The 27,946-nt window shown below is 46.8% G+C and overlaps 1 protein-coding gene across 2 annotated transcripts in view; it reads left to right on the top strand.

The window, feature by feature from the left end:
* The window catches only part of PDGFD (platelet derived growth factor D), a 451,533-nt gene that overhangs the window by 215,091 nt on the left and 208,496 nt on the right, over positions 1-27,946 (top strand). For both annotated transcript variants that reach the window (XM_063951547.1, XM_063951548.1), the window contains exon 3: positions 1,100-1,280. In XM_063951547.1, coding sequence (XP_063807617.1) covers positions 1,100-1,280 — 181 coding nt within the window. The remainder of the gene's footprint in view (positions 1-1,099; positions 1,281-27,946) is intronic.

Raw genomic sequence — 27,946 nt, 5'->3', positions numbered from 1 at the left:
AATGTCGGCATGCAACGTGTCAACATTCTCAGAATGTTGACATGTTATATTTTTACATTGACAGAATGTCAACATTATGGTTAGGCTGTGGCTGTGAAGGTCTAGTATTAGGCTACATGGGGAACTGAGGATTAGGCTGCAGGAGTGTTAGGGCTAGGCTGAAGGCATTGGTGTACCTATAATGAGTGAAGGGTATGCAGTTCACATTTGTGCGGGGAGGCCTAAACCGCACACACCACACCCATGTTTAATTACTTAGTTCTCTGACATCCCATGTTGGTGCTGCAGCAGAAGTCCCTCAGAAAATGGCTGCTGTGCATGCACTGTAGATATTTTTCTCCAGAACATGGCGGACAACATGTTACTGGAGACCAGAGCATGCACAGTGTGCCAGAGAGGAGGTGGCCCGCACTGAGTCTGCAAACGGGCCCCCACCGCAGGGTTTAGGGTTAGCCACAATGAAGGTTAGGGTTAGCAGTAGGAATTAGGGTTTGTCAAATACAAAGTTAAACACTACAGCATTGGAGGTCTGACCTAGAAGTGATGGACCCAGAAGACACCGCAGCCACTAGATCAAGGTACTGTAAGTCACCGTTGGATCACCAGGATGAAATATTCACATTCAGTCATGTTGACATTTCATTGCTGTCTATTTGATGAATGTCTACATGGTTGATGTCAACATTATGACAGTGTCGCCATTTTGTATACAACTCTTTTGAAACAGCTGTTCTATGATGTGATTAATGAGCTGTTGTATTGTAGATGTGTATACAGTATAAGGCTGTATTGTTACCTGAAACATATGTGCATGTATCCTTGAAAAATATCAAGAAAAGTGAATAATGAAGTTTGTGTTCAGCTTAAGCCATTGGAGCAACAGTTATCCCAAATTGATATATCAAGACATTTATCTCTGAAACTGAATTATAAGGCATTCTTTAGGTCAAGATAGCTCATGATACACTGAATTATTTGAGAACAGCTAATGCACTGTATGACAGTATAATGTGCTACTAGGAGTCTAATATTTTGCATTTACATTTGAGCTACTGTACAGTTGTTACAATTATATCTGACACATTCAAATGACCCTTAGGTATGATTTTGTTGAAGTGGAGGAAGCTTCAGAAACAAGCACAGTCATCCGTGGGCGATGGTGCGGGCACAAGGAAGTTCCTCCAAGGCTGACATCCAAGAAGAACCAAGTTAAGATCACCTTTAAATCAGATGACCACTTTGTGGCTAAGCCTGGCTTCAAGATTTGCTACTCTCTAGTGGTAAGTTATCAACTTCATTCATAAACTCATGATCTCGTCTATCCCTTCTTATGACGGCTGTCTTGTTTAGCAAGTGACAAGCTGGTGTTTAAATATTACACTTTGCGAAGACCTCAACAATGTACATGATTAAATGGCCAATTATTTATGGAATTACAGTGAGAATGATAGCTGTGAGGCCACGACCCATAGGAGTTTTCAGGGATATAGACCGCTCAGCAATTTCCTTCTCTCAGCAATGACTATTAAGTCCAGCGCACTGCTAGAAAATGCAAAAGGTATAGGGCCTAATTCAGTAAGCAAATTCTGCTAATTAGTAGAATTTGCAATCCTTTTCCTAGCATGCTGGGGGCCGTCCATCGCAGGGCAAGGCCACCCAGCATGCTGACCACTGCACCGCCCCCCCCCCTTATGAAGAAGAAATTGCAATCGCCTCGCAATTTCTGCTTGAATGTAGAAATTAGTGAAGCCTCTCGACGCGTTCTTAATCATGGTGGCTGCGAGTGACGTCACACCGTCACGCCGCATCACCCCTACAACACTTCGTCTCCGCCCTGGAAACGGAGAGTTGCCCCCCCCCCCCCTCCCCCGCCCCGCGACCTCCTCTGCCTGATTGACAGGCAGAGGCGATCGCATTTTCTGCGCCCCCTTCCCCACAAAATAATGTGGGCGCATGTGCCCGTATCTTTTTCTCAATAATTCCGGTTGGATCGCACATTGCATCGTCACCAATGATAACAATGGCTTAACAGGTGGAGAAAACTTTATTACAGTGGGACAGGACTATAGAGTTTGGGATAGAAACAGTGGCATCTTGAAGCATTCCATTATACAGTATCTCAGCCAATTTCTACTAATTGCACTGGCTGCTTTGGTATCATTTACCTCCCCTGACCCTGAGGTGCTTAGCATACTGTACCTTATCAGCCCTGTAAGGGATTGGCTGCTTGACTTTTTGGGATCGGATCCAGGTGGTTTTAAAAGTCTCTCATTTGTCATTCTTAACCACTGTGTTCTGTTTATGCTTGGCTGTCTGTAAGATTTTTTAACTCTACTCATAATTGTCCATGCTTGTCTGCCATCTGCTCTTACAATCACATGACCTTGCAAAATCTCCACTGGAAATGTGTATCAGACTTGGATACTGTAGGTAAGAAAGGTTTAGTGAATAGCTACATAAATGAATCCGTTGCAATTCTAATGAGAATCAACATTCATTTTGCACCTCCAGCCCTGGCAGATGTGAATCTTGGATACTCAGATAAAAGCTCTTTATAGCGATTAGCAGCAACTGGGGCTAGTGATGGCACGGGTGTGCCCTCTATTGATGGAAAACATGGACGGAACCATCGATGGTATTACACTATGCAATGGTGTACCGTAGATGGTTGGCTACTGGCTGACGCCTAGTAGCTCTGTTCTGCAATGCAAGCATGAAAAAAACCCATCAGGCCACGTCTATCCTTCGATGGTGGGCAACTGTCTGTAACACTGTAAAATCATCTAATGTTGGTGGGTGACCATTGATGATTTCTAAGTATCGATGGTCAATGGCCATCCCTAGTCAATGGCCATCCCTTATGCTGGATATATCCGATTAGCAAACTAGAAACATCTCTTAAAATGTCACTTTTTATGGTGTGATGTCTGCAACTCACATTTTTGGCTTCTTTGAAATCTACAGGCTCTTCTATATCCGTATATTAGTGTCTTGTGTGCATGGCCCGGTTTATAGTATACATAAATTTCCCACTCTCTAGGAAAAATGAATTGCAGTCCATGCAGTATACTGTACAATAGAGGAGATAGTATTTGCTATTTGCCAGCCCGTAACACAAGTGATAACACTGATTGTCATAATAACTGTGCAGATAACCCACTGGGAGTTCTCCATTCTGGCAGAAAAAGACAAAACAAAAAAATAATATACAATAAAGCATGACAGAAAGAGTTGATTATCCTCGTAAATTGTTTTGTTTGGAAAATGTTGCAAAACACTAGTCATCATTATATCAATAAGACTTTAGTGCTTAGTATTAGAGATTGTCAGACATAAGATGGTTCAATTTTCTGCTGTCGATTTTCTGATTCAGTTATTTATTGGTAAATTAGCTTTTGAAAGGAATACCGGCACTTCTAAGACTGCGTGTTAGATCGGTCCGTCATCTAAATTTATCAATCATCTGGATAGGACCGGCGGATTGTGCTATATTTACTTCATGTACTGCAATACCTCACTTTTACTGTGTGTGTCATTTAAATATAAGCATTGTACTGGATGCCAGAGGTACCTGTCACCATGGATCAATATTATTTCTGATTTAATAGAATACACAATGGACAGATTTCATGCTAGCTATTTCTTTCTGAATTACTTTTTTTGTTATTTACATTTTTTAAATTTACAGCTATGTTGTAGGTTCAGCCAAGGTTTATATGAATACGGTATATCCATTCACCACGAACTGTCAATATCACTGTGGCTTGCATAGGCAAACGCAGGGGGGGGTTCCGGTTGCACGGAAACCCCCCTCCTCTTGGTCAACGGCACAATTTATGACAATAGCAATAGAATTTAATATGCTTACTATAGCTGCCACCACAAAATGCAAGGGATGGAGCTGCTGCACATGGGTGGTCATTCCGAGTTGTTCGCTCGCTGCTATTTTTAGCAGAATTGCTAATAGGCTAAAATCCGGCAGTTCTGCGCATGCGTATGCACCGCAGGGCGCACGCGCTAAGCAATTTCACACAAAACTATGCTATTTTACTCATGGGCGAACAAAGCTTTTCAGTCGTTCTGTTGATCGGAGAATGATTGACAGGAAGTGGGTGTTTCTGGGTGGTAACTGTGCGTTTTCCGGCAGTTTGCTAAAAAACGCAGGCGTACCAGCAGAAAACGCAGGAGTGGCTGGAGAAACGGGGGAGTGGCTGGCCGGACGCTGGCCGTGTTTGTGACGTCAAACCAGGAACTAAACGGACTGAGGTAATCACAATCTAGGAGTAGGTCTGGAGCTACTCAGAAACTGCAAGGAAATACTTAATAGCAGAATTGCTAATCTTTCGTTAGCAATTCTGCTATGCTAAGATACACTCCCAGAGGGCGGCGGCTTTGCGTTTGCAACTCGGAATGACCACCATGGCCCAGTGGTAGCAGATTCTTCTGCCAAGTTTGTTGTGATTGTGGATCTGAGCACTCAATCAGTGCACTGGACCAGAGAGTAGCTACCAGGAAGAAGAGACAGGCGCCTACCATGAGGTGGGAGAATGTGTGCTTAGAAAGTACAGTTCTGTCTCCTACTGGTTTTATTATGTTTGTGTATTTATCTATTATGGGATGTTTAACCTTTTCCTGACCACTTATGTTATTTAAATTGGTTAAATATGTTTCCTAGACTATGGACCTTCTATAGTGTTAATTATTAATATTGTATTCCATACACTATCCAGTGTATAAATAGACATTACCATGTTCTTCTACTACTCCCCTAGACTCCCGAACTGCTGCAATGTCCCATAGAGTGGGAAATTGTGGATTGCACTTGGAAACCCCCCTCTAGAAATCCTGCGTTTGCCCCTGGCTTGGGACATTGAGAGGCAGAATTATCAAAACTTGTAGAAAGACCAAGTACAGATAAAGAGGTCTATGTACTAAGCCTTGGAGAGAGATAAGTGGATGGAGATACAGGGCGGGCCGGTATACTATTAGCCCCGAAGTCGGCATCCTTACCCCTTACCCCCCCATGACGGCACTTTTCAGGGATTACGGTTCGGGGGGCCCCAGGCACCCGAAGCATAATCCGTGATAAGGGGCCGCCGGAACCGTGATAACACATGGGATCGGGGTCTTATCTTTGCATGCGCATTTCAAAGCCAAACCCAAATCGCCAGAATCGTGCCTGTGCATGCAACTCGCAGCCTATTTCCTTTGGGCCAATGTCTGTGCATCGATAGGCGGATGATGGCTAATACTTGCCTATATTCCCGCAAGTTGTGGGAGACGCATCATTTTTCAGGTAGTCCCATGCACCCATGGAAGACTGGCTGATCTCTCACATCCCACCCTCTTACTAGTGAAGCAGGCAGGATGAGATTTACCAGGGAAACTTTGCCGTGTGCAGAGGGTGGGGCTAAAAGGTACAAAATTGCGCTATTTAACCCTGCCCCTTCCCCACAGACCTGCAAATCGTGCTGTTTTGGGGGTGGAGCCTACTGACTTGAAAGCTCGGCACCACACCTTGAAGTGGCAGGCATTGTCTGCTCTCCGGGCCTCTGGTCCCTGCTGTGAAGATAGGGCATCGACACATGCAGCTGTCAAAATCGATAGTTGCAGGTGTCGGTACGGCCAGTGCCGATAATGACAGGGATGCATAGCTGGGCACACGCCGCTGCTGTCATACATGGTGGGGAAGCGGTATCAGTGCACATAATGTGCGCTGACGCCACTCCCCCCCCCCCATAACAACTATCAATACATCTACCCCTTTATCTCTCTCCACTTTATCACTATCTAAGGCTTAGTACATTGGGCCTAATTCAGACATGATCGTTCCTCTGCGAATTTGCAGAGGTTTGCGATCAGATAGTCGCCACCCAGACAGAGTGAATACCTGCCCCATGCAAGTCTGCATATACCGTGCGAAAATCTATTCGCAACTCATTCCAGGACTTAGGGGGACATGTACTAAGCAGTGATAAAAGTGGAGAAGTGAGCCAGTGGAGAAGTTGCCCATGGCAACCAATCAGCTGCTCTGTATAATATTATAGTATGCAAATTATAAATGTTACGTCAATGCTGATTGGTTGCCATAGGCAACTTTTCCACTGGCTTACTTCTCCACTTTTATCACTGCTTAGTACATCTCCCCTTCACTCCTACAGTGCGGCAGAAACAGGCTGCTCGGGGCCGGACCGGACGTCACACACCCTCCCTGAAAACGCTTAGGAGCTCCTGTGTTTTTACTGACACTCCGAGAAAACGGCCAGCTACCACCCCCAAATGTCCGCTTCCTGTCAATCAACTTGCGTACGCCTAGCGATCAAAAAAGACGCAGGATTTTTTGGGGGAGTTTGGCTTTGCGCATGCACACTATGATACATACACAGTCAGTTGATAATCGTCCGCCTTGCGAATTCACAGAACAGTGATTAGGTCTGAATTACCTCCATACACCGCTAGGTCTCATCCTGAGACTTAATTCTAGTGCTTTGTCGTCAGGGTCTAATGCCACATACAAGCTACCTTAGGCTTCAAGATGTTTGGAGCTAGATCATCTTCATTCTGTGTTTATGTGAATGCTCCCAGGGCTGCTGGGAAGGCCGACATTGCTACCATTCTCTGGCCCCCTGTGTCATTCACAACAGGAGAAGCAGCAGCAGCCTAAAAATATCAGGTCTTTCCAGATCCTACTACACCACCAAGCAAGTCAGCGTCTACTCAGCCTCAATGTCTGCTCGGGCATGGGTCATTAGGTCGACAGTCAGTAGGTTGAACACTATTGGTCGACATGCATTAGGTCGACTTGGTCACTAGGTCAACATGGTCATTATGTCGACGTGAACAAGGTCATCAAGGTCGACATGGAAAAGGGTCGACGTGAGTTTTTTTGTATTGTTTTCTTCGTTAAGTGACGGGGAACCCCAATTAGTGCAATTAGTTTGAAATTATTATTTTTTTAAACGCATGTATACCTTTTTCCATGTCTACCTAGTGCATGTCGACCAAATGACCATGTCGACCTAATACATGTCAACCAATAGTGGTCGACCTAATGACTGTCGACCTAAGTGTGGTCGACCTAATGACCGTATCCCGTCTGCTCCTACAGTATAAACATGCACAGAGCATTACGTACAATACCTAATAGAAAGAAAAGGAAGTATCTTTTTGCGGAGTCATCCAGAACAAAAATAAACTTTTAAAATGCTAAAATGTTTTTTTCGTAATAACATGAATAGGGCCCAAAGTGCCACATGAGCTAAACAAATATTCCAATTTACGTATAACGCTTTATTAGGGATCCCTCAGTTCTAGCTTAGAGAAGGAACGGAAATGCAGGTTCCAGTAGGGTGCCGGGGCCGGAGGGAAATTATAAACAGTGGGTAGTGGTCTTTGTGCGGAACATCGTGTCCTGTCATCATTAAACTGGCGGACGGACAGGCACAATTACTGAAATCTCTGGCCAGTATTTTTGTTGAGAAAATAAAAATGTTATTTATCTACGGCTTTTGGTTCTGATGTAAAAAAAACAAACACAATAACAGAAAAACCTCAACATGTGAAAGTCACGATGAACATCTCTGGAAATGATCTTGTAAATACAGTGGGCTAGATGCATCATCTCTTGGAAAGTGATAAAATTGAGAGTGAAAAAGTACCAGCCAATCAGCTCCTAACTGCCATGTCACAGGCTGTGTGTTTGAAAAATGTCAGGAGCTGATTGGCTGGTACTTTTTCACTCTCCGTTTTATCACTTTCCAAGCGAGATGCATCTGGCCCTGTACCAGAAACTATCTTGTGTAGTTTTTTTTTTTTAATAAAGTTTTTCTATTTGCACACATCTTCGTTAAAAGCATGTAAAAATTGCAGACATAGGGGCTTATGCAGGTCGCATCTCATTGCAATATGACTGTAATGTCCCCTTTGGCGGCACCAATGCGCACGCTCAGGTCCCATCCTGCACAGACGCACCCAGCCAATAAGATTGGATCGCCTTGACTGCGAACGCCTCTGTCTGATTGACAGGTAGAGGCGTTCACAGGGCAGGCGGCATTTTTGGGGCGGCTGCAGCCACTCCGATAAACAAAAATGTCAGTGGAGCGCCCCCCATCCCATCCAAGTCCACCCCCTCACCCCTGGAGAGGATCTGGTGAGGGGGACCTGCTCAGGGCCAGAGAAAAGATCCCTAGCAACAGTGCCGTAACTAGTCATTTTAGCACTGCGTGCAAGAAACGGCATCGAAGCCCCACCCCTGCATGCAAAACAGGGCAGTGCGCACTGTAGGCGCGCGCAAAAATATATAGTGGCGTGGCTTCGTGGGGAAGGGGTGTGGCCACAAAATAATACCAATTCATAAAACGGTGCACATTAGTCTCCATTATTCAAATTACGCCGAACAGTAGCACCACTACACCAGGTAGAGACCCTTTTACACCTTACGGCGAACAGATTCCTCTTTTTACACATTACGGCATACAGCGTCCCCTTTTTACACATTACGGCAGACAGCGTCCCCCTTTTTACACATTACGGCAGACAGCGTGCACTTTTTACACATAACGGCAGACAGGGAACCTTTTTACACATAACGGCATACAGCGTGCCCTTGTTAAACATAGCGGCAGACAGCGTACATTTTTTACACATAACGGCAGACAGCGTGCCCTTTTTACACATAACGGCAGACAGCGTCCCCTTTTTACACATTACGGCAGACAGCGTGCCCTTGTTACACATTACGGCAGACAGCGTAACCCTTTTTACACATTACGGCAGGCAGATTCCCCCTTTTTACACATTGCGGCAAAGATTCCCCCTTTTTACACTTTACGGCAAAGATTCCCCCTTTTTACACATTACGGCAGGCAGATTACCCCTTTTTACACATTGCGGCAGGCAGATTCCTTCCCCTTTTTACTAGAGATGAGCGCCGGAAATTTTTCGGGTTTTGTGTTTTGGTTTTGGGTTCGGTTCCGCGGCCGTGTTTTGGGTTCGACCGCGTTTTGGCAAAACCTAACCGAATTTTTTTTGTCGGATTCGGGTGTGTTTTGGATTCGGGTGTTTTTTTCCAAAAAACCTAAAAAACAGCTTAAATCATAGAATTTGGGGGTCATTTTGATCCCAAAGTATTATTAACCTCAAAAACCATCATTTCCACTCATTTTCAGTCTATTCTGAATACCTCACACCTCACAATATTATTTTTAGTCCTAAAATTTGCACCGAGGTCGCTGGATGACTAAGCTAAGCGACCCTAGTGGCCGACACAAACACCTGGCCCATCTAGGAGTGGCACTGCAGTGTCACGCAGGATGTCCCTTCCAAAAAACCCTCCCCAAACAGCACATGACGCAAAGAAAAAAAGAGGCGCAATGAGGTAGCTGTGTGAGTAAGATAAGCGACCCTAGTGGCCGACACAAACACCGGGCCCATCTAGGAGTGTCACTGCAGTGTCACGCAGGATGTCCCTTCCAAAAAACCCTCCCCAAACAGCACATGACGCAAAGAAAAAAAGAGGCGCAATGAGGTAGCTGTGTGAGTAAGATAAGCGACCCTAGTGGCCGACACAAACACCGGGCCCATCTAGGAGTGTCACTGCAGTGTCACGCAGGATGTCCCTTCCAAAAAACCCTCCCCAAACAGCACATGACGCAAAGAAAAAAAGAGGCGCAATGAGGTAGCTGTGTGAGTAAGATAAGCGACCCTAGTGGCCGACACAAACACCGGGCCCATCTAGGAGTGTCACTGCAGTGTCACGCAGGATGTCCCTTCCAAAAAACCCTCCCCAAACAGCACATGACGCAAAGAAAAAAAGAGGCGCAATGAGGTAGCTGTGTGAGTAAGATAAGCGACCCTAGTGGCCGACACAAACACCGGGCCCATCTAGGAGTGTCACTGCAGTGTCACGCAGGATGTCCCTTCCAAAAAACCCTCCCCAAACAGCACATGACGCAAAGAAAAAAAGAGGCGCAATGAGGTAGCTGTGTGAGTAAGATAAGCGACCCTAGTGGCCGACACAAACACCGGGCCCATCTAGGAGTGTCACTGCAGTGTCACGCAGGATGTCCCTTCCAAAAAACCCTCCCCAAACAGCACATGACGCAAAGAAAAAAAGAGGCGCAATGAGGTAGCTGTGTGAGTAAGATAAGCGACCCTAGTGGCCGACACAAACACCGGGCCCATCTAGGAGTGGCACTGCAGTGTCACGCAGGATGTCCCTTCCAAAAAACCCTCCCCAAACAGCACATGACGCAAAGAAAAAAAGAGGCGCAATGAGGTAGCTGTGTGAGTAAGATAAGCGACCCTAGTGGCCGACACAAACACCGGGCCCATCTAGGAGTGTCACTGCAGTGTCACGCAGGATGTCCCTTCCAAAAAACCCTCCCCAAACAGCACATGACGCAAAGAAAAATTAAAGAAAAAAGAGGTGCAAGATGGAATTGTCCTTGGGCCCTCCCACCCACCCTTATGTTGTATAAACAGGACATGCACACTTTAACCAACCCATCATTTCAGTGACAGGGTCTGCCACACGACTGTGACTGATATGACGGGTTGGTTTGGACCCCCACCAAAAAAGAAGCAATTAATCTCTCCTTGCACAAACTGGCTCTACAGAGGCAAGATGTCCACCTCATCATCATCCTCCGATATATCACCGTGTACATCCCCCTCCTCACAGATTATCAATTCGTCCCCACTGGAATCCACCATCTCAGCTCCCTGTGTACTTTGTGGAGGCAATTGCTGCTAGTCAATGTCTCCGCGGAGGAATTGATTATAATTCATTTTAATGAACATCATCTTCTCCACATTTTCTGGATGTAACCTCGTACGCCGATTGCTGACAAGGTGAGCGGCGGCACTAAACACTCTTTCGGAGTACACACTTGTGGGAGGGCAACTTAGGTAGAATAAAGCCAGTTTGTGCAAGGGCCTCCAAATTGCCTCTTTTTCCTGCCAGTATAAGTACGGACTGTGTGACGTGCCTACTTGGATGCGGTCACTCATATAATCCTCCACCATTCTTTCAATGTTGAGGGAATCATATGCAGTGACAGTAGACGACATGTCCGTAATCGTTGTCAGGTCCTTCAGTCCGGACCAGATGTCAGCATCAGCAGTCGCTCCAGACTGCCCTGCATCACCGCCAGCGGGTGGGCTCGGAATTCTGAGCCTTTTCCTCGCACCCCCAGTTGCGGGAGAATGTGAAGGAGGAGATGTTGACAGGTCGCGTTCCGCTTGACTTGACAATTTTGTCACCAGCAGGTCTTTCAACCCCAGCAGACTTGTGTCTGCCGGAAAGAGATGTAGAGATGTAGTATGTATAAAGAAGAAAGAAAAAAAAAACCACGGGTAGGTGGTATACAATTATGGATGGACTGCCGAGTGCCGACACAGAGGTAGCTACAGCCGTGAACTACCGTACTGTGTCTGCTGCTAATATAGACTGGTTGATAATGAGATGTAGTATGTATAAAGAAGAAAGAAAAAAAAACCACGGGTAGGTGGTATACAATTATGGATGGACTGCCGAGTGCCGACACAGAGGTAGCTACAGCCGTGGACTACCGTACTGTACTGTGTCTGCTGCTAATATAGACTGGATGATAATGAGATGTAGTATGTATAAAGAAGAAAGAAAAAAAAAACCACGGGTAGGTGGTATACAATTATGGATGGACTGCCGAGTGCCGACACAGAGGTAGCTACAGCCGTGGACTACCGTACTGTACTGTGTCTGCTGCTAATATAGACTGGATGATAATGAGATGTAGTATGTATAAAGAAGAAAGAAAAAAAAAACCACGGGTAGGTGGTATACAATTATGGATAGACTGCCGAGTGCCGACACAGAGGTAGCTACAGCCGTGGACTACCGTACTGTACTGTGTCTGCTGCTAATATAGACTGGATGATAATGAGATGTAGTATGTATGTATAAAGAAGAAAGAAAAAAAAAACCACGGGTAGGTGGTATACAATTATGGATGGACTGCCGAGTGCTGACACAGAGATAGCTACAGCCGTGGACTACCGTACTGTACTGTGTCTGCTGCTAATATAGACTGGATGATAATGAGATGTAGTATGTATAAAGAAGAAAGAAAAAAAATACCACGGGTAGGTGGTATACAATTATGGATGGACTGCCGAGTGCCGACACAGAGGTAGCTACAGCCGTGAACTACCGTACTGTGTCTGCTGCTAGTATAGACTGGATGATAAATAATGATATAAAAAATATATATATATCACTACTGCAGCCGGACAGGTATATATTATATAATGACGGACCTGCTGGACACTGTCTGTCAGCAGAATGAGTTTTTTTATTTTTATAGAATAAAAAAACACCACACAAGTCACACGACGAGTGTACTTTTTCAGGCAGACATTCAATCACAATATATATACTATACTGGTGGTCAGTGTGGTCAGGTCACTGGTCACAGTGGTCAGTGGTCAGTCACACTGGCAGTGGCACTCTGGCAGCAAAAGTGTGCACTGTTTAATATGTACTCCTGGCTCCTGCTATAACCTATAACTGCTCCCCAGTCTCCCCCACAATTAAGCTGTGTGAGCACAGTCAGATATTATACATAGATGATGCAGCACACTGGGCTGAGCACAGATATGGTATGTGAGTGTGACTGAGTCACTGTGTATCGTTTTTTTCAGGCAGAGAACAAGAACAGAACGGATTATTAAATAATAATAAATTATAAAACTGCACTGGTGGTCAGGTCACTGGTCATCAGTCACTAGTATAACTCCTCCTAAGCTCCAGTAAGTAAATGAAGTGTCTCACTCTCACTCTCCTATCTATTTTAATTTCTAAACGGAGAGGACGCCAGCCACGTCCTCTCCCTATCAATCTCAATGCACGTGTGAAAATGGCCGCGACGCGCGGCTCCTTATATAGAATCCGAGTCTCGCGATAGAATCCGAGCCTCGCGAGAATCCGACAGCGTGATGATGACGTTCGGGCGCGCTCGGGTTAACTGAGCAAGGCGGGAAGATCCGAGTCGCTCGGACCCGTGTAAAAAAACATGAAGTTCGGGCGGGTTCGGATTCAGAGAAACCGAACCCGCTTCTCTCTACTTTTTACACATTGCGGCAAGCAGATTCCCCCTTTTTACACATTGCAGCAGGCAGGTTCCCCATTTTTACACATTGCGGCAGGCAGAATCCCCATTTTTACACATTGCGGCAGGCAGATTCCCCATTTTTACACATTACGGCAGGCAGATTCCCCATTTTTACACATTACGGCAGACAGTCCCAAGAAAGAAAGAAAGAAAGAAAGAAAGAAAGAAAGAAAGAAAGAAAGAAAGAAAGAAAGAAAGAAAGAAAGAAGGAAGAATTATACTTACCCTCTCCGCTGGCTCAGGCTCCTCGGTGCAGCTTCTGACGATTCCCGGGCAGGAGAGAAGGAGGAGGAGGGAGGTGGAGGAGGGAGCCTCAGCAGCGCTGTGCAGGGCCGGTTCAAGGGCGCAGAGCGCCCCGGGCAGGAAAGGGGTGTGGCCTAATACAGGGGGCGTGGTGAGTCACGCCCCCTGTACATTGAAAGCGCCGCTTGAATGCTGAGCGGTGCGCGATGACGTCATCGCGCACCGCACAGCAAAAGGTCCTCTCCACGAAGAGAAACTAGACGCTATGCGTCTAGTTCCCTTCGTGGAGAGGACCTTTGCTGTGCGGTGCGCGATGACGTCATCGCGCACCGCTCAGCAGTTACTCTCCACGAAGGGAAACTAGACGCATAGCGTCTAGTTCCCTTCACAGGAGGCGCCGAGGACGGGGACGGCAGCGGGCAGCGGAGGCGGACGGGGGACACAGCGGGCAGCAGTGGCGGATCTTGCCACGGTGCGGCGCCCTCCGGATGGCGCCAGCGCCCTCCGGAAGGCGGCGCCCCGGGCAAAAGTCCTGCTTGCCCGTGGCAAGAACCGCCACTGGCGCTGTGTTATTGGTGGATGCACTGCTGCTGCTGCCCCTCTGCTTCACTATAGGCTGTTCTCGGAAGACAGCCTATAGTGAAGCAGAGGGACAGCAGCAGCAGCGTCTCCACCAGTATCAAAGCGCTGCTGCGGCTCCCTCCTCCACCTCCCTCCTCCTCCTCCTCCCCCGTAGCCGCTGCAGTGCGCTCCTCTCCTCTCCGGGCGGCTGTGTGCTGCGGGCAGCGGTTGCCCGCAGCACACAGCGGCATGTAATGAGTCAGTTTTGACTCATTACATGCTTTGGGCCCCTGGACAGAGGCCCCTGGACAGAGGCGGGCCCCAGTTCCGCCTCTGGATAAAATACATGTACTATGATCACTTTTACAAATTGTTTTAACCTGATTATTGAATTCTTTTTCCGATTGGATCTTCTTTCAGGTACATGAAACCAGCCGATATAGGCTCTCTATAGCCCCATTCCAAATGCCTTCATTGCACAGGACAAGGCAAAACCCCTTCTACCTTTTCGAGACAGCCCTATTATTACTGATATTAATAAAATCCCCTTAATCCAGGCGGTCAAGATACCGATGCCGGAATCCCGACAACCAACAATGCCTCCAGCCGGAATGCACCAGCCAATTAGCTCCTAACTGTTATTTTACATATGGAAACCGATTGGCTGGTGGGTTTATCACCTTGCATTTATCACTGGTTTTCACTTCCTTATGCCTTCTCCAGGTTAATACATCTGCCCCATAGAGTGGGAAAAGAATCCTGTGGCGAGTGCAGCAAGCCCACGAGGGGATTCTTAGCACTGCAAGTATTGTGGCGGGCAGGATGCCGCTGTTGGGATATGCACAGCCATAAACCATACTGAATCCATTCCAACTATTGTCTGAGAAATAGTCCCTGAATCATTCCTGGATTGTTGGGGATAGTATCAGCATGTATTTCCCCCATGTCTCAAGAAACTTCCTAGTATTTCTATCTTTCTGGAGTGATGCTTCTATCCAGCCCATTCGAAATATATAATATATCTTATCAGGGGCGTATCTAGGGAGGAAGGGACCCGGGTGCAGTCTCCGGGTGTGGGCCCCCTCCTCTCCCGTCCTGTAGCCGGCAACAGCGCTGTTAGCGATCTGTCTGAGCACTAGAGACTCTGGCACAATGCCAGAGTCTACAGCGCATGCTCAAGTCTCCGAAAAAATGGCATGGCGGCCATTTTTTCGGAGTCCTGTGCATGTGCTGTAGACTCTGGCATTGTGCCAGAGTCTCTAGTGCTCAGACAGAGCACTTAAATCGCTGCTGCCGGCTACAGGACGGGAGAGGAGGGGACCCACACACGGACACCAGAAAGGTGAGTATAGAAGAAATGGGTGCGGCGTGTGCGGCGTGGGCCCCCTCTGGACCCAGGGGCCCGTGTGCACCGCACACACTGCACCCATTATAGATACGTCACTGTATCTTATCAAGAACATTGTCACTGGGGGGTTGATGATTGAGTCCACATTTGTATTATAGTTTTCCTTGCCACTGCTGATATTGCCAGCAATCATTTTCGTCTCCCTCCTATATTCCACCTGCCCTGAGGCAGTGTGCTAAACATGGCCCAATCTGCCGTGATGTGAAAGTGACTCTCCACGTGGGAACTTATAAAAGCACCAATTATCTTCCAAAATCTTTTAATAGGGGGACAGTACCAGAAACTATGGTATAGCTCTGCCCTTGCCAGACCACATTTTGAGCATTTCTTTGTGGAGATAGGTAAGACCTGTGGAATATTTTGAGAAACATTTCCCCATAAATAAAAAAGTCTCGATAAGTCTGTAAGGGCACCAAGCAATATATCCACAGAAACATTAAGAACATTTTCCTTCCATTTACTTAGTCCTGTCATAGATTTAGTGTAATCCATTCAAGTTCATAAGAGCGAATAATGTACTGATAGGGTCGGACTGGCCCACAGGGGTACAGGGAAAACCACCGGTGGGCCCCACTGACGGAGGGCCCTCTCCTTCCTCTAGGGTTCAGGTTCCAGACTGTGCACTTGTATTATACATGGTAGATATGTTGCATTACACTGCACAAGACTATTGTGCATTTCAAGTGATAATGCTGATTTGATTACCTTATAACCTTCATTATATGGGTAAGAGACTCAGTACGCAATTGGCGTATGGGGTACCGTAAGGGTACGCACTTAGCGTAGCAAACGTTTGGCCGTGATCGAGACGCACATGCGGCACGCTCGCTCACAGCTTAATGCGTGGTGTCGAGCACGCTATAGGCGGGCGACTACCGTAATGCTACGCTACCAGCGTAGCGGACGCTCGAGACCACGAGGAGATCACGAGCGGCGCAGACGCTCACAAGATGACAATCAGTAAACCTTGAATGTAACACACAGAAAGGATATTCTTATACTGTAAACCTTGTACTGAAACACTGTAGCGATATAACGCTGCTTAACCTTGTTAATACTAAAGCTGTTTGAGCGATCGAGACGCTCCTATTACTCACTGCAATGTAATGAACACACGATACAGTGCTAAGGTTCCAACACCTTTACTAACAAGCTTTTAAGTTATATCGAAAAAGGTAAAACAGTTCACAAGTCATACACTACAAACTAACATATAATTCTAACAGAATATCTAGACAAAAATATACAATAATTTTACAATCTTATACTATAACAGAGAGAGAGAGAATATGGCCAATACAAGCAAAGAGCGATATGATTACAGAGAATTACTTACACACACTGGGAATGATCGCTGCGCAGCTTTCTGGTACCAGCTCCGAGTTAGTCAAGATGAAAACCGTTTGTGGAGAGTGAGAGAGCTGCCCAGGCTGGCTGATCTAATATACACTGAGTACAGTATACTACAAAGGGACCTATAATCTCATTGTTCATTGGACACAGGAATGTCTCCTCGTATCATAACAAAAGGTCATAGGTTAGTTTGAACAGGTGGGCTGTGACTATATCAAACTGCTCAGGTGGGCGGGAATCTGAAGATTCCCGCCGCATGGGTAATGAATCGCAAATATAGTAAATGTCCAGAAAATACTAATGGCCATATCTATACGCAGGAGCGATTAATCTTTACCTAACCAGCACCGGACTGTTTCTAATAAAATGTTCTTTAGTTAGGTACCAGACACAGCTGTTCAAACCCTGTCTGACCCTTCGTACCATACAAAGAGGAATTCCTCTGTCCAGCGACCATTTACATTAAACAAACTTACAGTCATTATTAAGGGGAACATTATCTATAAAACATACTATTTGGTTTTATTATTTAACGATTGAGTCGCCCGCTAGACGCACACAAACTCTACCGTAAATGCACATACCACGCGCTCGAGCGCATGGCCGAGGCGCCATCACGCGGCTGCGAGTATCCGCACGCACGGGAGAGAATGTGCACGTGCAGCAGGGACGCGCATGAGGTGTATATATGGCAACGTGTAGCATGATATTTTTCTGACTTTGACACAAGCCACTGTGGAGGCTGGCCACACCCCCTTTGTAGGCTGGCCACACCCCAAAGTATGGGCCTGTATCACTGCATTCCCCGATGGGCCCTTCATGCCCCAGTCCGACACTGTGTACTGACATCGCCTTACAGTTTGGATTGCTCTGTGAAAGGACTTTATCAGTTTAATTGCCCCAGTCAAATGCCTGGCCTACCTTGCTTGCTTAGTGCTGTGCTTGGATGAATGTTTAATTGAGCAAATTAATCTTGTCGAATTCTTCACTCATTTGTGAGAGTGTTTTTAGTTTTCTTTTCTTAGCATAAGTTGCCCCACCTTGTATAGTCCCGCCCTTCTCCATGAGTTAAAGGAGGAAGCCGCAACCCCTTTCTGGAAGTTGGGATTGTCCAGGAAGGGAAGGTGTATGTAACTGAAGTCTGCCTGCTGTTGTGGTTCACATTTAGAGTGGATTCCTAAGAATTTCAGAATCTACCTCAGAATCTAGGGCATGGAGGAATACTATCAATCCCATCCTGGGGAGAATAGAACCCTCCAATGTGATGTGAGTATACAGATGTGTCCTCTTACATCCTTGCTGCAGTCACACTAAACAGCCCTTGAAGTCGTGCCATGCCGTGGCGGGACTCGGTAGCGCTGAGCATCTTTTTTTCATTTTTGCGTCTTAGACACAAAGTAATGTGATAGGACGCACAAGCAGCCTCTGCTGATAAAAATTATATGCAGCATGCCTATATTCTACGTGTAATTGCGGCTCTATCTGGATACAAAATGCCACGTTAGCAGTGGCGTAACTAGGGTAGGGCGAGTGGGGCACGTGCCCTGGGCGCCTTGGCAGGCCCAGGAGAGGGGGGCGGCGGCGGCGGCCAGGGCATCATGCCCCACTCGCCCCCGTCACGCCGAAATGTGAGGGGAGGAGAGCGCAGCGTCTCTACCTCCCCTCACCGCCGCTGCCAGCAGCGCTGCGTGTGTCCGGTCTCCGGGGTTAGCCAATCAGAGCTTGCGGACCGGCTCCTGATTGGCTGCCGGTCCGCGAGCTCTGATTGGCTAGCGAACCGGCGCCACACAGTCGCCGGAGACCTGGAGCGGTGAGGGGAAGGAGAGGCGCTGCGCTGCACTCTCCTCCCCTCACATAGCAACACAAGCGGTGAGTGACCGGGGAATAGGACTCGGGGGAGCACAGTGGGGCATGTATCTGGCACAGTGGGGCATGTAACTGGCATAGTGGGGCATGTAACTGTCACAGTGGGGCATGTATCTGGCACAGTGGAGCATGTATCTGGCACTGTGGGGCAATGTAACTGGCACTGTGGGGCAATGTATCTGGCACTGTGGGGCAATGTATCTGGCACTGTGGGGCATGTATCTGGCACTGTGGGGCATGTAACTGGCACTGTGGGGCATGTATCTGGCACTGTGGGGCATGTAACTGGCACAGTGGGGCATGTATCTGGCACTGTGGGGCATGTATCTGGCACAGTGGGGCAATGTAACTGGCACTGTGGGGCAATGTAACTGGCACTGTGGGGCAATGCAACTGGCACTGTGGGGCAATGTATCTGGCACTGTGGGGCAATGTAACTGGCATTGTGGGGCAATGTATCTGGCACTGTGGCGCAATGTATCTGGCACTGTGGGGCATGTATCTGGCACTGTGGAGCATGTTTCTGGCATTGTGGGGCATGTATCCGGCACTGTGGGGCATTGTATCTGGCACTGTGGGGTAATGTAACTGGCACTGTGGGCCATTTTCAGTGGCCACACCCCTTCTGGAGTGTGGCCACGCCCATTTTTTCACGTGCTTTTGGTGTGTTTTTTATTTGTTTTTGTTGTTTTTTTGGGGGGGTGCGCCATTTTCCATCTTGCCCTGTGCTCCGAAAACACTGTATCATAGCATTTTGTATGCAAATGCAGTCGCAGTCACACACATAATAATCAGCGGAAGCTGCTTGTGCATCCTATTACATTACTTTGGTCTAAGATGCATTTTCGCGTCAATGTAGTTGTCACTGTCTGACAGCCAATCTCGGATTTATCGCAATTGTGCTGCGTAATTGTACAGTTCTAAATTTACTCCCCCATTGGATGTAGGTTGTTGCAACTTTGCAATTGCTACTCTGGCCATTTTCCCTTCCCATATAAAACCACTGAATAGGGCATTGATCTCTCCTACATCGCTACGCATCAGAACCACCAGGAGTGACTGCAACGGATATAATAGTCTAGGGAAAGATACCATTTTCATAAGATTGATTCGCCCTAGAAGAGAGACTGGGAGACCTCTCCATCCCGTGACTTGTCTTTCACACTCCTTTATAGCTGCTTTTATATTCATAGTGTATAATTGATTTATATAGTTCGGAAGTATGTTATAAATTTAGGTGCCCATCTGATGGGTAACTCTCCTGCCCAAGCTGGCTTCCTATATCCCAGCTTTAAATACATTGCCTTCGACTTATCTAAGTTTATTGTAAAACCAGAAGTCTTGCCAAAATCTGTAAGCTTCTGCAGCAGAGGAATTATGGGGGATCTCGGGTTTGTTATGTATAACAGTAGGTTGTCCGCAAAAGCTGTTAATTTAATTTCCCTCGGTCCTACCGCAATGCCTCTTAAATTCTGTCATTCCTGATTGGCGTAGTATAGGGTCCAGCACCAGACTGAACAGGAGAAGGGAAGTGGGCATCCCTAGCATGTGCCTCTATTCATTTTTACTTTTTGACTGATGTTATCAATAAACAAACAAGGAGGTATATGGGAATTCATATAGGAAGTGTATCAAGTTTATGAAAATTTCACCAAATTCCCTTTTTCTTTGAACTTTATATAAAAAGGCTATGATATAGTATCAAAAGCTTTATTGGCATCCAAACTAAGGCCCCCATTTATCAAACCTTGGAGAATGATAAATAGCACAGTGATAAAGTACTAGCCAACCAGCTCCTAACTGCCATGTTTGAAAAATAACACTTAGGAGCTGATTGGCTGGTACTTTACCACCATGCTATTAATCACTCTCCAAGGCTTGATAAATCTAGGCCTATGTAATATACTAGGTTTGGATTTAGAGGTTGATTGCTGAGACTGTACGATGGCTTTAACAGAGTGTCGCCCAGACACAAAACCCAATTGATGGTCTGTCAATAGACGTGGACAGATATGGTGATATTCAATTCTTTCCACCCTCCTCCACACCCATTGTGTTTCTGCTGATGGGCGTGGTATCATCATTTCAGCTCGTTACCCCCCGGGGTAGCGAGGCCCCCTAACCCTTCACGCAGCTAAACTTGATTACTATGGGCATGATATGTGCTCATAACGGGGATCACTTTAGAAAGGAAATTGGGCGTAACACAGTATACGTATCATTTGAATACCAGTCATAGACTGCAGTCTATTCGCCATTAGACAAAATTTTGCAATCCAACTTCAGCAATGTTTTGGGTCTGTAAGAAGACTCCTTTTGGGGTTCTTTGCCTGCTTTTAATATCAATGTTGCAAATTAAATGTTGGGTATTGTGGATCATGTTTATGGGGTATATTCAATTAAAGTCGGATCCATTCTGACATGTATTTGTTGGAATGGTTCTGACAACCCCTATTCAATCCCATCTTAATTTGACTTTTTCAAATCAAATTTAGATGGGACGCAGAGGAGGAGAAGGGGGGCGAGCCGCGGGGAGACCAGCAGGGGGACAGCCGGTGGGCATACAGGGAAGATCAGCGCTACAGTAGAGCTGCAGCAGGATGTCACTCAGCCGCCTGACCTCACGGCAGCTTCCACCCGGCTCCAGCAGCGTGCTGGAGCCGAGTGGAAGCTGCCGTTAGGTCGGGCGGCTGAGTGACATTCTGCTGCAGCGCTACTGTAGCGCTAATCTCCCTGTATGCTCGCCTGCTGTCCCCCCATCTCCCTGCGGCTCCCCCCCCCCCCTCGCCTCCTCTGGGTCCGCATCTCAGTCCGACATCATTTTGATGTCGGACTGAGATGGTCGAAATGGGGGCCAAAACCTGTCGGGTTTGGCCCCGTTTTCAACACAAGCATGTGGATCGGCAGCTATTCCACCGATCCACGTGCTTTTCGACAAGTCAAATTCATCGACTTGACGAAAAATTTAGGGAAACATTGAATAGGTCGAATCAGGATTCGACCTTAAAAAGTAAAAAACTGGCGTCTTTTCGACAGATGGCAGTTTTCGTCTTCAATTGAATATACCCCTATGTATGTACTGACACAAGTGAAATAGTATAGGAGTAATCTCTGATAGTAGTAATTTAAAATATTCTGCCGAGAGCCCGTCAGGACCAGGAGATTTTCTCAATTGTAAGGATGAAAGAACTTTTTGAAGCTTCTCAATTTTAAAATGAAAATTTAGTATCTCTTTATGTACTTGGGATAATTTGGGGAGGTGTGAATGTGCTAACAGGAAATCCATCAGAGAATCCTCCTGTGGATTGGAGGTATACAATTTATGGGGGTATTCAATTAGTGCCGTTTTTTCAACCAGTCGAAAAACAGCACTTTTCGCCCGTTTTTAGGTCGAATTTACATTCGACCTATTCGTTGCCTGTGCCGTTTTTTGCAACTGGTCAAAAAATCTGGTACTGGCGAAAACCACACGTATCGGCGATTTCGCCGCCAATACACGTTTTGATGAATTTGCAGATGTTTCACCAGTTTTTTGGCGCAATTATCGGCGATGTCAATTCGACAAAAAAAAAAACTGAAACGGCATGGGTGAAAATGGATTAAAAAATGTGCGAAAACGCCCGCAACTGAATACCTAGGGGTAAATTTACTAAGACGGGAGTTCTATTTAAGATGGGATGTTGCCCATAGCAACCAATCAGATTTTACTTCTCATTTATCTAGCACCTTCTAGAAGATAATACCTGGAATCTCATTGGTTGCTATGGGCAACATCCCATCTTAAATAGAACTCCCATCTTAGTAAATTTACCCCCTAGTGTCTAATTAGTGCTTTATTCCCCCAACTTAATTGAATACCCCCATAGAGTTTAATTTGTGGAATATCCTAGTGACTTCTTCATAATTAGTTATTATCCGGCCATTTTCTGTAGAGTCCTGTATTACTATTATATGAATTCTAGGTTTATGAGGCCTTGCCAGTGAGGCTAAGAGTCTCTCCGCCCAGCTTTTGGTTCTGATTTAAAAAAAAAAAAAAACTATGACAGAAAACCTCAACATGTGAAAGTCACGTTGAACATCTCTGGAAATGATCTTATAAATATTTGTACCAGAAACTATCTTGTGTAGTTGACATGATAAGCAGCTGCGATGGCTGCCAGTAAACACTACTTATTATTTAAGCTTCTTTTCATTCAGATGTGATATGTCAGCCGTTGTGACGTTTCCAGGGATTTTTTTTCTTTGAAACAAGAAATTGCTTTTACCTGGAAGTCATATATCATGTGTTGTCTCTCCTGCCCCTTAATGTACGTTAGATAAACAGTAGTCTCAACACAGAACATTCACATTGTACTTCTAGGAATCGGCTGTCTTGAATAATAAAACAAATGATACTTCAAGTGACAATAATAATGACTTTGCGTCTTTTGTCTTCAGAAAATGGAAATGAAACTTTGAAAATGACAAAAGGGCAGTGTATTTCTATTGTATGCAACCAACAACTAGTATTCCCACAACTAATATACTATAATAGCTGAACACAATAGTCACAAGCTGAAAAGTGCTGACCCAGGATACAAATGCAGCCTAGTGCCCTCATATGCCCGGATTGCAGTACTGCACTGATTTGTATGGGTACGCACATACTGTAGATTAGCATGTCTAGATGGTGCACACTTGTATGGGCGGTAGGGTTGCTTCTTCTGATAGGAGGAGTTTAGTACATATTTTTAAAAATATATTAAAATATTTTATTGAAAAGCAATATGCCTAGGGGGGTCTCGCACCTACCATATCCATAAGCTCAATTGCAACAGTAACTCATACCCCCCATTGTCAATATATCCTAATAGATTCACAGTGGCATTACACCCTACCCATATATATATATATATATATATATATATATATATATATATATATATTACAACAACCCCTCCCCATCTCCCCCTCCAGCCCAATAAACCTTTTGTGTGGCATTACCTACTTTCCTACTTCCAAGTACCAATAGACGCACACATACCCACACACCCTCCTCCTGTGTCATTACCCACCTTCCTACTTCCCCAGTACAAACAGACACACACATACTCACACACCCTCCTCCTGTGGCATTACCCACCTTCCTACTTCCCCAGTACAAACAGACACACACATACTCACACACCCTCCTCCTGTGGCATTACCCACCTTCCTACTTCCCCAGTACAAACAGACACACACATACTCACACACCCTCCTCCTGTGGCATTACCCACCTTCCTACTTCCCCAGTACAAACAGACACACACATACTCACACACCCTCCTCCTGTGGCATTACCCACCTTCCTACTTCCCCAGTACAAACAGACACACACATACTCACACACCCTCCTCCTGTGGCATTACCCACCTTCCTACTTCCCCAGTACAAACAGACACACACATACTCACACACCCTCCTCCTGTGGCATTACCCACCTTCCTACTTCCCCAGTACAAACAGACACACACATACTCACACACCCTCCTCCTGTGGCATTACCCACCTTCCTACTTCCCCAGTACAAACAGACACACACATACTCACACACCCTCCTCCTGTGGCATTACCCACCTTCCTACTTCCCCAGTACAAACAGACACACACATACTCACACACCCTCCTCCTGTAGCATTACCCACCTTCCTACTTCCCCAGTACAAACAGACACACACATACTCACACACCCTCCTCCTGTGTCATTACCCACCTTCCTAACTCCCCAGTACAAACAGACACACACATACTCACACACCCTCCTCCTGTGGAATTACCCACCTTCCTAACTCCCCAGTACAAACAGACACACACATACTCACACACCCTCCTCCTGTGGCATTACCCACCTTCCTACTTCCCCAGTACAAACAGACACACACATACTCACACACCCTCCCCCTGTGGAATTACCCACCTTCCTACTTCCCCAGTATAAACAGACACACACATACTCACACACCCTCCCCCTGTGGCATTACCCACCTTCCTACTTCCCCAGTACAAACAGACACACACATACTTCCCCAGTACCAATAGACGCACACATACTCACACACCCTCCTCCTGTGGCATTATCCACCTTCCTACCTCCCCAGTACAAACAGACACACACATACTCACACACCCTCCTCCTGTGGCATTACCCACCTTCCTACTTCCCCAGTACAAACAGACACACACATACTCACACATCCTCCTCCTGTGGCATTATCCACCTTCCTACTTCCCCAGTACCAATAGACGCACACATACACACCCTCCTCCTGTGGCATTACCCACCTTCCTACTTCCCCAGTACCAATAGACGCACACATACTCACACACCCTCCTCCTGTGGCATTACCCATCTTTCTACTCCCCCAGTACAAACAGACACGCACATACTCACACACCCTCCTCCTGTGGCATTATCCACCTTCCTATTTCCCCAGTACCAATAGACGCACACATACACACCCTCCTCCTGTGGCATTACCCACCTTCCTACTTCCCCAGTACAAACAGACACACACATACTCACACACCCTCCTCCTGTGGCATTACCCACCTTCCTACCTCCCCAGTATAAACAGACACACACATACTCACACACCCTCCTCCTGTGGCATTACCCACCTTTCTACTCCCCCAGTACAAACAGACACACACATACTCACACACCCTCCTCCTGTGGCATTACCCACCTTCCTACTTCCCCAGTATAAACAGACACACACATACTCACACACCCTCCTCCTGTGGCATTACCCACCTTCCTACTTCCCCAGTACAAACAGACGCACTCATACTCACACACCCTCCTCCTGTGGCATTATCCACCTTCCTACCTCCCCAGTACAAACAGACACACACATACTCACACACCCTCCCCCTGTGGCATTACCCACCTTCCTACTTCCCCAGTACCAATAGATGCACACATACTCACACACCCTCCTCCTGTGGCATTATCCACCTTCCTACTTCCCCAGTACAAACAGACACACACATACTCACACACCCTCCTCCTGTAGCATTACCCACCTTCCTACTTCCCCAGTACAAACAGACACACACATACTCACACACCCTCCTCCTGTGTCATTACCCACCTTCCTAACTCCCCAGTACAAACAGACACACACATACTCACACACCCTCCTCCTGTGGAATTACCCACCTTCCTAACTCCCCAGTACAAACAGACACACACATACTCACACACCCTCCTCCTGTGGCATTACCCACCTTCCTACTTCCCCAGTACAAACAGACACACACATACTCACACACCCTCCCCCTGTGGAATTACCCACCTTCCTACTTCCCCAGTATAAACAGACACACACATACTCACACACCCTCCCCCTGTGGCATTACCCACCTTCCTACTTCCCCAGGACAAACAGACACACACATACTTCCCCAGTACCAATAGACGCACACATACTCACACACCCTCCTCCTGTGGCATTATCCACCTTCCTACCTCCCCAGTACAAACAGACACACACATACTCACACACCCTCCTCCTGTGGCATTACCCACCTTCCTACTTCCCCAGTACAAACAGACACACACATACTCACACATCCTCCTCCTGTGGCATTATCCACCTTCCTACTTCCCCAGTACCAATAGACGCACACATACACACCCTCCTCCTGTGGCATTACCCACCTTCCTACTTCCCCAGTACCAATAGATGCACACATACTCACACACCCTCCTCCTGTGGCATTACCCATCTTTCTACTCCCCCAGTACAAACAGACACGCACATACTCACACACCCTCCTCCTGTGGCATTATCCACCTTCCTATTTCCCCAGTACCAATAGACGCACACATACACACCCTCCTCCTGTGGCATTACCCACCTTCCTACTTCCCCAGTACAAACAGACACACACATACTCACACACCCTCCTCCTGTGGCATTACCCACCTTCCTACCTCCCCAGTATAAACAGACACACACATACTCACACACCCTCCTCCTGTGGCATTACCCACCTTCCTACTTCCCCAGTACAAACAGACACACACATACTCACACACCCTCCTCCTGTGGCATTACCCACCTTTCTACTCCCCCAGTACAAACAGACACACACATACTCACACACCCTCCTCCTGTGGCATTACCCACCTTCCTACTTCCCCAGTATAAACAGACACACACATACTCACACACCCTCCTCCTGTGGCATTACCCACCTTCCTACTTCCCCAGTACAAACAGACGCACTCATACTCACACACCCTCCTCCTGTGGCATTATCCACCTTCCTACCTCCCCAGTACAAACAGACACACACATACTCACACACCCTCCCCCTGTGGCATTACCCACCTTCCTACTTCCCCAGTACCAATAGATGCACACATACTCACACACCCTCCTCCTGTGGCATTATCCACCTTCCTACTTCCCCAGTACAAACAGACACACACATACTCACACACCCTCCTCCTGTAGCATTACCCACCTTCCTACTTCCCCAGTACAAACAGACACACACATACTCACACACCCTCCTCCTGTGTCATTACCCACCTTCCTAACTCCCCAGTACAAACAGACACACACATACTCACACACCCTCCTCCTGTGGAATTACCCACCTTCCTAACTCCCCAGTACAAACAGACACACACATACTCACACACCCTCCTCCTGTGGCATTACCCACCTTCCTACTTCCCCAGTACAAACAGACACACACATACTCACACACCCTCCCCCTGTGGAATTACCCACCTTCCTACTTCCCCAGTATAAACAGACACACACATACTCACACACCCTCCCCCTGTGGCATTACCCACCTTCCTACTTCCCCAGTACAAACAGACACACACATACTTCCCCAGTACCAATAGACGCACACATACTCACACACCCTCCTCCTGTGGCATTATCCACCTTCCTACCTCCCCAGTACAAACAGACACACACATACTCACACACCCTCCTCCTGTGGCATTACCCACCTTCCTACTTCCCCAGTACAAACAGACACACACATACTCACACATCCTCCTCCTGTGGCATTATCCACCTTCCTACTTCCCCAGTACCAATAGACGCACACATACACACCCTCCTCCTGTGGCGTTACCCACCTTCCTACTTCCCCAGTACCAATAGACGCACACATACTCACACACCCTCCTCCTGTGGCATTACCCATCTTTCTACTCCCCCAGTACAAACAGACACGCACATACTCACACACCCTCCTCCTGTGGCATTACCCACCTTCCTACTTCCCCAGTACAAACAGACACACACATACTCACACACCCTCCTCCTGTGGCATTACCCACCTTCCTACCTCCCCAGTATAAACAGAC

This window comes from Pseudophryne corroboree, chromosome 2 (assembly GCF_028390025.1).
Source record: "Pseudophryne corroboree isolate aPseCor3 chromosome 2, aPseCor3.hap2, whole genome shotgun sequence".
In the NCBI taxonomy this organism is placed as follows: domain Eukaryota; kingdom Metazoa; phylum Chordata; class Amphibia; order Anura; family Myobatrachidae; genus Pseudophryne; species Pseudophryne corroboree.
The sequence above is the reverse complement of the archived record's forward strand: the minus strand, read 5'-3'. Positions and strand labels throughout refer to the sequence as shown.